This window comes from Haplochromis burtoni, unplaced genomic scaffold, assembly GCF_018398535.1.
Source record: "Haplochromis burtoni strain Fernald_Lab_line unplaced genomic scaffold, NCSU_Asbu1 Contig_913, whole genome shotgun sequence".
Classification (NCBI taxonomy): domain Eukaryota; kingdom Metazoa; phylum Chordata; class Actinopteri; order Cichliformes; family Cichlidae; genus Haplochromis; species Haplochromis burtoni.
In genome coordinates, this window is record NW_024583274.1 from 30,211 (window position 1) to 43,694 (window position 13,484).

Below are 13,484 nucleotides of genomic sequence, written 5' to 3' on the forward strand. Positions count from 1 at the left end.
GTGTATATGTGGTCTGAGTATCTCCTTCTATCCAGCCTCCCACACAGGCGACACAACCATGTAGTTCCAGCAGACACAGGACAGCGAGTCAGTTTCTTCGCTGGTTTATTGGGATCCTTGGAAATGTGACTAAATAGTTTGTGTAAACGGGCTCCTTTTACCAGAGGAGTTTGTCCCTTTCCTAAATTTCAAATTCACTCACCGTTTAGTTTAGCCGCCGAAACAACCAGAGGGCAAGATATACAACGATGCTCCGTTAGCACTGTGGCCTGGACGAGTGCAGGCAGCATTATCTCTGTGTGCAGTGATGTGGAAGATGGTGACTCACAGTCTTTGCAGGGGACAGGGACTCAGGTGCTTTATAGTGAGCAGAGGTTCTAAACCTGCTGCAGCTTCTGCAAGCGCAGCTTCATTTTCTATCGACTGACGCATCAGATTCTGGCTATATAACAGTTCTATCATTAGTCTGCCAACACAGCCCAGCTCCATGTGACGTTACACAGCAGTGTGAACCACGACAACCTCAGGAAGCTCACATCGTGCTGTTTCATCACCTGTGCTGATGTGTGGGCTGTCCCACTGTCCACAGCTTCCTCTACAGGGGGCGTGGCTTTTACACCAGCGCTCCAGCCTTTTTGCACCACAGACCAGTTGTCCGACAATATTTTCACGGGCCTGTAAAGTGTCGCGGATAAATACAACAAAATAAAACCAGTACTGGTACAAAACAAGATTTATTCATAACACACGAGAAAAGACCCAGGGAAACCAGATCAACGAGGAAAATGACAAAAAATAACGATAAACCCCGAAAACCAGAAATTTTACACCCGAGCCTCAACCAAGCGACTCACGGACCTATCCCGCTCCGTGACCCGGGGGTTGGGGGCCGCTGATGTAGAAGTATTCCCTCCATCACCCGACTGTGTCCTCAGTCCGCAGCACCCATCCACACCATGTGAGCAAATACCGCTTTGCCTGAGTCACCTGACATAATCGCTGACTCAGCAAACCCTCCCACAGGTTGGTACCTGTCAGCCGCCTTAACACAACCTGACTGATCTCCTGTTTCACCTCCAGTGTCCACCATGTGCTCCAGGGATTATCATCTCCACCTCCACCTGTGATAAACAGCCCTGACGCAGACTGTGCGGGATCCTACTTCCTACCATGGACGTCATTAAAACTAATGTGCTCGTGTCAGTGGTGAGGCCCAGCTGTTCCTCCGTGCACAGCAGTGCAAGCAGTTATCACAGCATCGTGTTGCTGCAGAAGAAAAGGTCTGAACCCTCAGCAGCTTCTCACGCGCTGCAGTCTGCTGCTCCTTAGAGCGTCTGTGGTGAGGTCATCGCCCCCCTCTGGGTTGGGGTCAGATTTACTCGTTACCATGGATACTGCAGCTTCCAGGCTTACTTCCTACAACCCAGACTAACATTTATACTCAACATATCACAGCTGTTACCTTTGGGAAGCTCCTGAACACGTATCATGTAAATGCATCGACCTTCTGCTTGTTACAAAATAAAACAAACTCTCTTTGACCCGTTTAATGGAAGTCTTCATCTATTTGTTGCTCACATTCATTTCTGTGCTTCGTCCTCCAACAGTAGAAGACTGAAGCATCATCATCATCGATGGCTGTACAGAGGGGACCTGTGGCATCTGTCAGCTGCAACAGCAAACAGCTGCACTGCCCACGTCTCGAACATTAACTGAGAAATCTTTTCAATAAATACTTCAAACTTTCAACAAACAGAAATTTCTTTAAACCATCTCGTAAAAAAACAAACGCATTGTCCGCTCGGCGCCAACGCTAAGCTCGCTGCTCCGTCTGCGCTGTAGTTTCTGGGTCAGAGTCAGAGTCCGTCTCGTCGTCTTTTTTCGGAGGCTCTGTGGCGTCCTGGCCGACTGCTACCACCCCCTTCCTCTGAGGCAGGACTGTGAAGAAGGCCTCCTGCCAGCTGCCTTTCTCCAGGTACGCCAGGATGATCTCGAACACTGCAGGAGAGAGCGCCGTTCAGACCACAGAGGCAGCAGCTGAGGCTCCTCCCCGCTCCGCGGGCTAAAGCAGGGAGGAGCCACAATACAGGAAACATGATCCTTTAAATATCTGCACATTAAACTTGAGTAAGAGCAGGGGATGAAGCCACTCCCACTCCTTACCGTGGTTAACAGCCAGAACCTTCCGACTGTTCATCTTGACGAAGCTGCTCAGAGGAAGCTGGGCGTGGCTAATGCCCAGCTCTGTGGCCCTTTCAAAGGTGAGTCCCTGCAAACAAAGCCCGACAGGTTAGCCGACGCAGCCACGCCCACACGCTACAGCGGGTCTGGAGCCGAGCACACCTTGTGGTGGTTGTGGTCCACCAGGCCTCCGATGACGTACGCCCTCTGTGGATCCAGCTCCGTCAGCACGTTGGGAGAGTCGGAGGTGAGGTAGACCAGCTGCTCCTGGGACACGACCTCAGTGTAGTGCTCCGTTTTAATGTGTATGTCCTGCACAGCACACAGCATCCAACCAATCAATGTGACAAACTGCTGGCATTGAACACAGCATCTTCAGCGTGGTCATCGTCAGCTCGGAGCGGCTCATGGACCCAATCATCAAGCTTTTTATTCTGGACTGTAATTTGTATTACTTCATGTTTATTCTAACGTTTCAAATTCATGTTTCCTGGGTCATGAGTTTTGGTATCTAGAATAAAATCCACGCATCGTCACCGCCCTCCATCTCATGTCAAGTTTAAATGTTAGTCAGAGAGGTCCAACTCCAGCCTCGAGTGTCCTGCAGGTGTAAATGACCTCCTCAGCATGAGAAATGAACTCATGTGAGTCAGGCGTGCTGACCCAGGGTGAGATCTAAAACCTGCAGGCCCCTCGAGGCCTGGAGCTCCCTGCTCTGAAGGCCTCATGTTAATCGTGTGCAGATGGAGCTGATATAAAGTGGTGAGGGCAGACGCTGACTCCTGAGCATCCTGTGGGTGTGAACTACAGGTGACGCCACCGTTTCATGAACTTAAACTGGAAATCAGACATAACGCTGTAAAGTTCCAGACCTCTGTTGGACCTGCTCACCTTCCAGTTCACCCAGCCTTTGTCCTTCTCGTCCATGCTCTGTCTCAGCTGTCCTCCTAGGCTTGTCAGGTAAAACTGGACACATGAGAAGAAGTTAGAAGATGTTTGACGCCACATGAAAAACTGTTATTACTGCCTGTTACTCTTATTTTATATTCGACCCAAAGCCAGTGGAGACCAACAAGTGCTCAGCATCTCATCATGGAGCTCATCCAGAGGATGCAAAGCATGTCGCAGCGACATCCACATCCAGATGTTGGCTCAGCTGTGGTCAAAGTCTTGACCAGGAAGAGTTGTTAGTGTGCAAACATGAGCACATGTGCTACCTGACGCCACGTGGCTGCAGCGTCCTCAGTGCCGTCTGTGCTCTTATTGCTATTAAGTAAAGTTTCTGCACTAAGTATTTTCAGCTCTGCACAGTTAGGACAGTATTTTATAAGCTAGGCTAGGACGGCGTGTGGTTGGTAAACAGGGAGGTAACCACTGACAGCTCAAAGACGTGTCAGAATCTCACCACCCTCTAAACACACCACAGATCCACCCGTGAACTTCATGCTGTGCATGTGAAACTGAAGCCAGGTCAGTGGGGGGTTGGTCCTCACGTGCAGATACAAGCTCGTGTCCTTCACACGAGTCCACGGGCTGCTCCGAGCAACTGAGAACGTCATCACAAAAACAGTATCATCGTTATCATCGTCACGTGCTCGGCACCAACCTGCACTGGATGCGAGGCCCGTCTGTTCTCTGCGTAGCACCTCTGGATCTGTTTGTGAAGTTTGCGCACGTCCTGAAGAAACAGACAGTGTGTTGGGAACTCTGGGAGCACAGTCGCAGCGCCTACACCTCTGACCCGGTTACCTTAATCAGCATGAGGCTGTCGAAGCTGCAGTCCACCACCAGCCTCAGAGAGCTGGGCGTGGCCTCTCTGCGCGCACGTTTGCAGGCGCTCTGGACCTCCCCGCCCTCCTGGTGATTCTGCCTCTGCAGGCGACGCTGCTGCTTCCTCTCCTTTCGCCTCTGCCTGCCATGAAAGCGAGGATGATGTTCAGCACGTGTGTGGGCGTGGTCTGCATGGACTGAACACTGGGTCCACTGTGGGAAGCTCAAACCTCCCCATCAGGACAGAGTGGGTCAGAGCCGATGCTCACTGAGCCAGTCTGTGTTTTACCTGATTACTAATTCATTACTGGATCATTGGTGCCATTATTAACTATACTGATTTAGAGGGGAGGATATTTGGACTGGAGGAAGGATGGATCAAATGTGACATAAAGGTGTCCTACAGCAGCAACCTTTTGTTTGACAGTCTCACACACTGAAGGACGCGAGGTGTGTGAGACAAAGGTCAGCACGAGCTTTCAATCTCACGCCTGTTTGTGCGCATGCACATTCATCTCACAGTGGATCAGTGTAACAGCTCAGCAGGCCCGTGGAGGCCGTTGTTCTGGCAAAACGTCCTGCTGTAAGTAGTTTATGCACATTTCTGCTGTCACACAGTAATTCCAGCACAAATGTAAGTAGGTATGACAGTTTGCCACTTAACTTGCCCATCAGAGTATGCTTGTAGCTCACATTCATAAAGCCAGGATGGTTTGCCACTTCATTTTACCCGTTAAAGTGTGCTTGTAGGTGACATTCACAAAGGTAGCATGGTTTGGCACGTAATTTCACCTGTCAGAGTATGTGTCTAGGTGTTATTAACAAAGGTAAGATGACGTGCCACTGAATTCTTACTGTAAAATGATGCTTCTAGCTCACATTCACAAAGGTAGGACGCTCTGGCAATTAATTTTACCCGTCAGAGTATGTTTGTAGCTTATATTCACAAAGGTAGGTTCGCCACTGAATTTCGTGTTGTGCGCATGCGTAGAAACAACGGGTAGGATGGATTCCCAGAACACCGTGACTGTTCTCTGCGTGTTTCGCGCCACAGCTTACTTCCGCTGCTCGCGCTCTTCCTCCCACTTCTGCTGCTTCAGCAGTTTCTTCCTCTGCCTCTTGGACAGAACCGGGTCTTCCGGGTCTCCGGGACTGCTCACAGCCTTCTCGCTTTGGTCTTCCTCCGCCGAAGCTGGCTTTCCCGTGGTGTCGTCAGCCGTCTGTGAACACACCGCTGTGGTCATGTCTGCGCTGCTGACGTGCAGCCCACATTAAATGACTTTATAATGTGGGCTAAAACGGGTCAGTTAGCCTGGCACCGACGAACAGACGAACGAGCGGCTCACCTCGAGTCCACGCTTTGTTTGGGCGCATTTGTGACGTTTTTTATGTGCGTCACAAGCTCGCGTTAAGATGCAGTGCTGCCCTCTACCGGCCGTACTAACAAAGTGAAGCAGATTTCATTGAATTCACAGATTTGACTGTTCAAGCTTCCTTTAAAGCATAAAGACGACACAGACGCATTTACTTTCACTCTGGTTTCATGGAAACATCGCTGCTTTCATCAGTAACAGCATCTGATCACAATTTGTACTTTTATTTTTTATTCCTAAACGAGTTGTTTGGTTTTACTGCCTTCAGAGAGACAGACCCATTAATCTGATTTTACTGCACATCCATAAATGTCCTCCGCTCTCAGGACGGGAACATTACTCTACAGTTATGTCCTGTAACAACAAGGAAGCTTTAGAAACTTTAGTATTTGTAATAGTTTTCATGTCTTTAATTATTCCACGTCTCTGCATGTGTCGCTTTCCCCTTTAGCATCCATTAATCAACGTAAACATCTTATCTTTGCAAACATAGCATTTAAACACGTGAAACATAACTGTGACACTGTTAGTTGTTATAAACTGAGTCAGTCAGAGTTTTCCTGTTTATTCAGTTTTCACAGTAAAAGTGAACCTGACACTGCAGCTGTGCAAACAGCTACAGTCATCCTGGTTGTTTTTGCACATTTATCGTTTCATCCACGGGTCCTCTTTATTCCCACGCTCCCGTCTGTCCACCACCTTCATCTACCTTCAACATTTACTGTGCGCAGCAGAGACTCTGCTCTGAGGCAGCAGAGACTCTGCTCTGAGGCAGCAGAGACCCTGCTGTGCAAAAACACTTTCACACTTATAGAAAACATTTCCTACTTTATGCAAAAGTTTAAAAAAAGAAAGACAAATCATGCACAACCAGAAACATGACACGAACCAAATCTGATCAAATCCCCAGGAGAAGACAGCAACACTGTAGCAGTGGGACCATGGAGCTCTAAGAAACAGCAGTGTCCACTCTTAAGACTGAATGAACTCAGAGGTGGTTTAACCTCCACAAATACACAAACACAGACGTCGTGTTTGTGAGGCACGAGAGGAAACTGTTCGACTCTTTTTCTGATAACAGTGCAGCAGCAAAGCTGAGAGTCAGGTACAAAAGTATAAAATATTATCAGCTTGGGTAGAAACGTATGTTTGATGCTTCTGCTGTATATCTGTAACAGGACACTAAACACGTGACAGTAAAACAGTCAGCAGAAAAGCTCCAGCTCTGTAACCTGTCCTGTTTCCAACAGAAGAAAACGGACTGTCCAGCAGACCCACTGCACAAACTCCAACGTGCAACCACAAACAGCAACCTCAGTTTGAACATAACGTCTCATAACTTCATGTCACGCACATCTGCAAAGTTCAGGAAGTGTAACAGCTGGACAAGAGTAACTATTCATCGATTTCACAACCTCACAGTTTGGTTTCTACACATGATTCGGCTCATTCAGCTCCTGTGTGAGTGTGTCCACACCGTCCAGCTTACAGCTCGGCCCTGTGGGGACACAAAGAAACACACGTCAGCACACGTCAACAGGTTTGTACATTTGTCGCGCAGCTTTCCTCCTATTCTGTAGAACAGCGAGTGCCTTTCCACCGCACACTATCTGTTTACGTTAAAAACGTTAGTGAGCGCTCCAGTATGTGGGTCAGACCCTGGAGGGGAACTCCAAATGTCCCCTCACTGTACCGCTCAGCCGTCAGAGCCACGTGAACCTCACCCTGCTGCTCCTATAAAAAGAGCCTGAGCCTGCAGGATGTGCCAGCCCGGCTGCTGATACCCAGCAGCAGCTGAAGCTTTTCCATCCTCACACGAATGCCTGCCTGACCTTTCACTCTGACTGCACACACACAGCTGATCCAACCACATCTCTGCTGTGATATCGCATCTTACAGGATATCTGTCAGTGTTAGTTAGCTGCAGGCTTTACAGTCACTCCACATCTCTTCTTCTTCTGTTCGATATGATGCACAGCATCCTGTTAGATCACTGACTTCATGCATTAAGTGAAATGTGTGGTGGAAAAGCCAAAACTCATTTTTAGGAAATGCAAACATTCATGAAACAGTCCCCATATTGTTTTCTGATTTATAGTTTTTATTCTTATTTTCTTTTCCTCAGGCTGGCAATGAGACGCCCTCGTTGTTCTGCGAGCACGGACAGGTGACAACAGTGTGGGTCACGATGTGCAGAAACATGTTTGATAACTCATCCATAAAATCAGCTGCAATAACTACATGTGATGTGCTGCGAGCCTCTGTCTCCTCCTTTTGTTGTCACCATGTTTTCAGAACTACTGCACGGATCATTTCACTGACTTTATGTCTCCATAGTTTGCAGTTTGCAGCTTTTAGGCTACATTATATTTCAGTGTATCCTATAAATAAGTGTTTCCTCTGAGATTAGTTATGTAAAACTCTCCACTGCGCCCTCAGACATGCTTCGGTAAAAGGGAAGCAGTCAGATACTCACCTGTCCAGACGAGCTGCCGTTCATCGGTGCTCCACCATGAAGCTCATAGTCGTCCCGTCAAATGAGGGGGGGGCGATGATCCGGGGCCCCTGCTGGGAGGTGATGCTGATGACAGGCTGCTTGATGCTAGAGAGGCCCTGCTGTGGCCTGTTAGCAGCCTGCTGAACACCTGAGGCTACCTGGGAAGACTTTCCGGTGGACATGTAGAAAGGACTCTCCACGTGCATGCCCTCGGTCTGCTGCGAGGAGCTTTTATCGCTGCTGTCCACCTCTGCCTGCACCGACATCTGCGACTGTAGCAGCGCCCTGGCAGGTATCACTGACGGCGTCGGCACGAGACCCGGGTAGATCATGTACGTGTGGCCGTAAATGCCAGAACTGAGGGCTAAAGGTGAGATGGGCATGGGCACAGGTGTCATGGGAGGCTGTGGCAAAGGCACATCCACATATTGACCTGTTTCTGGATCAAAGAGACGCTTGGTGGCAGGCTGCACTGGTGTGTCTACCAGGTAGTAGTTGCCAGTGCTGGGATCCAGCAGCATTTTCCTCTGGGTGGCCTGGAACGGGTCCAGGGTGGGAGCCGGGGTGATTGCTGGAGAGAAGCAGTAGACCTGTGGCTGATTGGCGGGCATCCCGAGTGGCAGAGAGTGGTAGATAGTAGCTGAGGGGATCTCTGGTGAGTAACTAGCTGTGTGCTCCTCGTGCCCTCTGAGCCCAGGTTCCAGGTGTCCTGAAGGTGTGGCTGGATGTGACCGGGTGAACGTGTAGACGGACGCTTTATCAGGTGGCTGTTTGCCTTTGCTGGGCTGAGACTTGACTGGAATAGCGAGGTAGTTCTCACTGTCAGTTGAAAACTCGTGTGCAAACCCGTCGGCCTCCCTCACGTCGGCGTCTTCGTTCCCAGCTGACCGTCTCTCACAGATGCTGAAGGATGCGGGCGGTTTGGGGACGAAGGTTTTGGTGCTGAAAGGTGTTTGTGTGACGGTGTTCGGTTGGGATGTCTTTGAAGTTCTGGAGGCCTTGACACTGCTGGGGGCTTGCACTGACTTAGGCCTGTCATCACAGCCCACTGATGTGGGGCGGGGTTTGAGTGGGTCTTTCTGCTCCTGCTTCAGCAGGCTGTCACCTGCTCGTCCTGCTGGGGGCTTGTCTGTGTTGGACTGGGAGTTTCCTCTGGCAGACTTGTCTGTGCTGGGCGTCCATGCAGTCTCCTCTCCGTGTCCTGGATGCTCCTCACATGCTATCAGTGAAAGCAGGTGGCTGTCTGTCAGCGGCCGAGCCTCGTTCTTCCTCTTCCACTCGTTCTTTTCAAATACATAGAGCTGCTCCATGGTTTTCACAGCAGCCTGCAGTTTTTGCAGAGCCGCCTGGTTTGGCACCTGTGACTCGGGCTTTTTATCAGTGATGTCCGATACTTTTTCTTGCCTCTTTGTAGATATTCTGCTTTCACTTCGGTCGGTGTTTCCCTGCGAGGCATTATTTGAGGGGCCTAGAGATGCGCTCCCTGTTGCCCTTGATGCGTTTTTGACGCCCTCTGGAGACGATCTGTCCACGTCAGGTGACTCCTGTTTAGCCCCGTGAAGGTTTCCACATTGTTTTCCGTTACTGCTCGTGTTCACAGACTGGCACTTGATCACTATAGGCGACACAGTATTGAAGCTTTGATTGGGCACTTGCTTGTTTTGCTCTGGATGTCTGTCAGCGGAGGCGCTGTGGGGTTTATTCTCGTTATCCAAAGAAACGAAGTGATACGAACTTTTAACCAGCTTACGCACGTCTCTCACTTGGTAAATGGGAGTCTGCAGCTTCCCCTTATTATCTCGAATGTCTCGGACCATGAAATGTGGAACTTTATCTGAAAAGTCACCCTTCAAAGCTGTAGCGAGCGCGTGGGATTTGGCGTGATCTGTTCGGATGATGTTGCAGCCTAAATTAGGAGCGCGCAGTTTGGAGACGGCGCACGGCTCGGTGCTATCGTCTTTGACGCGCCTCAAGTTAATTTGAAGTTCTGGAGATTTGGATGTGGTCGCAGAGTCTGCGACAGAGCGTACTTTGGCTCCACGTCCGTGTCCACACGTAGAATAATTCCTGCTCTGCTGCGTGGCGTCGCCTTCGTTCGGCAGCATTTGGATATTTGGCACAAATAGATGAGCCATTTTCTTCAGTTTGCTGCTGCCCTCCGAGTACAGACTCCCCTCGGCCAGCGTGTCCTCTAGTGTTTGATCGTTTTCAGGATCCTTTTGAAATTCTAGCTCGTCATCCTTCCAGCATCTGAACGCGCTATTTTGGCTGCGATGCAGCGTGCTTCTGGATGAGTCCACTGCGCCTTTTTTAGTATCAACTCCAGTTTGTTGCTTCCGAGAGTCGCTCTTGGCATCCGCTATGTCTCCTAACTCATTCACGCGCATTATGCTGTAGTCCGAGCTGCTGTCGGGAAGCTTGGAGTTGTGCTTCGCTCTGACGTCGTCGCTTTCCTGGCGCAGAAAGCTGGGAGAGGGCGTCTGCTGCGGCTCGCTTATTTCGCCTCTCTCCATCTTGCGCTCCTGCTCGAACTGCATTTTCTTAGAAATGACATTTTTGATGAGACTCGAAGCAAACACGGCCTTCTTGTGCGTGTCTTCCATGGTTTTAGAGGGCGGCTTGCTGCCCCCCCTGCTCTGGCTTGCGTTGGTAACTTCATCCGTGGAACGTGATCCTGCAAAGTTAGTGCGTGGTTCTCCCGCAGGAATTCCCGATTTGACGTTGCAACGAAAATTCAGCGTCTCTGTCAGTCTTATGACGCCACTGTGGCCCTGACCAAATTTCCCCATCAGCTCTATTTTCTTTGTAGATGACGCTGCGCTGTGGGGAGGTAATGTCTCGCTGGCGGGCGCTTTGATGATGCCCTTATAACCCCTTTTGTCTATGCTCTTGGCGATTTGAAACGAGGCCGCTGAGCTTTGATGAGAAACAAGACTTTGGTCCACATTCATGTTACCATATTTCAGGTCCACAAACGTGGACCACCTGTTTATCCCCACGGCATGCTCTGATGCAGAGGACTCGCTGGAGGTGCTGAAATGAATGGCATCAAAGTAAGGATACGCCAGGCTCTTGAAGGCTCTGGCTGTCAGAGTGCGCACCTCCTTGTCAGCGTCGTCCAGCTCGCTGACAGCACTGGACGTGCCGCTTGAATATTCGGGGACTTCTTTCCCCCTTAATTTGCCGCCAAAGTGTACGCGCCCGGGCGCTGCCACCAAACACTTCGCGGTGTCACACAAGGTCTCTGCCTTCTCATCAACTCCCCTAAACACATAGCGACTCACATCTCCGGAGCGCCTGGCATGATAGAGAATCTTTTCCTGTTCTTGGATGTTGCTGGGGTCATTTATAGCTCGAGAGGTGGTTCTGATTGACAGGTGAATCTGTCCGCCACTGTTGCCACTGCAGCGTTGCTGCTCGGGCTTTGACACACTCTCATCTGAGCTGGTGAATTTGGCCGCTTCGCGCGGATCACTTTCCAGCAGAGTGCTGACTGTTGCTGCTGCGCCCTGAGAGCCAGGCTGGCGGCCGTGCCCCCTCTCGCCCGCCGCGCCCCCGGCATCAAAAGAAGCGTAATTGGCAAATGAGTAAACCCGGTTGTCTTCTTCAACGTCCCAGCTCGTGGAAGAGCCCACTCCGAGTTCGTAGTCCTCCTCGTGGTCAGAAAGTTCAGAGAGCTGGATCTCGTGCGTGGTAATATAATGGGATTCGTCCTCCGTGGCGCACGGACTGCAGTCATCTGAAAGCACCAAACTTATACCATCGTCCACTTCATAATCATCCTGCTCACTTGTCTCCCCGAGATAATTATCACTAGCGCGCAAATCCACGTCCGGCTGCAGGCTTGCGCTGCTTTCCGTGTTGGACACCTCGTGCTGCTCGTGGAAACGCTCCGACTTTGCGTTTGCACAAAAAGGAATCGGTGGCGGTGACGGGTCAGCGTGATGGGGCTTAACACCATCTCCATGTTTCCCAACTGTGCCATTCTCTGTCTTAGTGTCGCCCTCGGGTTTGCGTCCCGTTGCGCACGGAGCTCCAGCTCCGCTGTCGGAGACAATCACAGACATTTGGTTTGTCTCACAAACGCGTCCGTCTGTTTTCACATCCACTGAGTCCAACTCGACGTATTTCCTTTCATCGTGCTCCTCGGGACCATCTTCTGTGGGGTTTGGGGGCAGATCACTCACCTGGTGACGTGTCATCGATAATTCCACACAGCTTTTCTCAGCGAAGCTCAAGTCGCAAGTCTGAGCTCACATTTGGTGTCTGACAGGAGATGCAAGAGATGGAGTCGGACAAGATTTCGTCGTCCTTTAGGCAGAGATAGTCTGAGTCTGACAGACAGACTCCGATGTCACCAAAGCGCTCCAGACATTCCAGCTCATCGCCACATGTAGGCTGAAGCATGTAGGCTAAAAAGGAGCAGAGACATTAACCACTGTCTGGTTCTCAGTCTGTGAACCAATGCAGCCACAAAGCTGTATTTCTAATGACAGTCGAGGTCAAACCTGCTTTGAACTTCATGTTCAAGCTCTGTGGTTACAGCTCTGACTGAGGTCTTAAAAGCCTCTCAGACGGGTAGTTGTCAGTAACTGGGTTTGGTTACCTGTTAACAAACTGCACCCTGCCACTGTTCTCCTTTTATATTTATGCCCATTTATCTTCATATCTATCAGTGTCTCTGTTTCTACACTCACTTCATATATGAGTGTTTGATGCATATTTGTTACTATGACAACTCCGTTTCCTCTGGGATTGATAAATGAAGAATATGTTATTTAAATAAAGTCTCTCTGACGCTGAACTTTGCTTTTTCTGTTGCTCTTTGATATCTTTGTGTCTGCTTCACCTTTTGAGACACGTTGTGTTGAACTGACTCTCTGATTTTTCCACAGTAGTAATAATGACAGGAGTGAAGGAGGAGGTCGGGTCACGTGGTCACAGAGCCACAAATCAGCATATGATGGAGATTAACACCAGCAAGCACAGACCATCTCCAGCGTTTCATGAGCTTAACCACATGTGGATGATTAGAGACACGCTCACGGGGGATTCACTTCAAATCTTCCTTCTTCTTTGAACATCACACATTTTTCTTTTGTCCAAGTGATTCGTTTGGGCTACAAAACAACTTGTTTACAGCTCAGCTGTGCTCTTAACAGACTGGTGTTGAAACAAATAGGTTATTGTAACACACACAATAAAATTCTAAAGTATCATTTATCAGTACAACGATAACAACCAAAGGATAAAACAGTCCAGTGTCCAACAGGCAGAAAACACAGAGTCCAGAGCCGGCGATGCCACAAGTCAGTTACACTTCACACCCGCCGCCACCCTGTAAGCAGACGGCCAGTCATCAACCGGCCTCAGCAACACAACTCTGCCTTTAGGCTGCAGCATGTGTCCATCATATTACATTATCACATGAATAAAACAAGCTCATGAGTACTGTTCCTGTGGACAAACAGGGCACGGTCGGCAGGTGAAGGGCCGCAGTAGGGACGCTGACAGGGTGCATCGTGTTAACACACTATGTTTGTTGTGGAAGTAACTCAGTTCAACTCCAGGCTCTGCTGCAGAATTTAACTGACACTGATCCAGCGATACGACAGTTTCTCTCACGGAGCCTCTGCCAGGCTCTGCTTTGGATGGTTGGCGTC

At 49.8% G+C, this 13,484-nt stretch overlaps 2 protein-coding genes across 2 annotated transcripts; both read right to left on the reverse strand.

Moving 5' to 3' along the window:
* Window positions 1–1,534: 1,534 nt before the first annotated feature.
* On the reverse strand, window positions 1,535–5,522 carry trmt10a (tRNA methyltransferase 10A). The gene is made up of 7 exons (XM_042216072.1): window positions 5,011–5,522; window positions 3,931–4,093; window positions 3,788–3,859; window positions 3,073–3,147; window positions 2,344–2,493; window positions 2,164–2,269; window positions 1,535–1,998 (listed from the first exon to the last, which is right to left on the reverse strand). Exons 1-7 carry the CDS (start codon window positions 5,193–5,195, stop codon window positions 1,814–1,816), a joined length of 936 nt encoding a protein of 311 aa, XP_042072006.1. The 5' UTR covers window positions 5,196–5,522; the 3' UTR covers window positions 1,535–1,813.
* Window positions 5,523–6,423: 901 nt separating this feature from the next.
* On the reverse strand, window positions 6,424–12,352 carry cunh4orf54 (chromosome unknown C4orf54 homolog). The gene is made up of 2 exons (XM_005951247.3): window positions 7,801–12,352; window positions 6,424–6,822 (listed from the first exon to the last, which is right to left on the reverse strand). Exon 1 carries the CDS (start codon window positions 12,021–12,023, stop codon window positions 7,821–7,823), a length of 4,203 nt encoding a protein of 1,400 aa, XP_005951309.1. The 5' UTR covers window positions 12,024–12,352; the 3' UTR covers window positions 6,424–6,822; window positions 7,801–7,820.
* Between the last annotated feature and the right edge of the window lie 1,132 nt (window positions 12,353–13,484).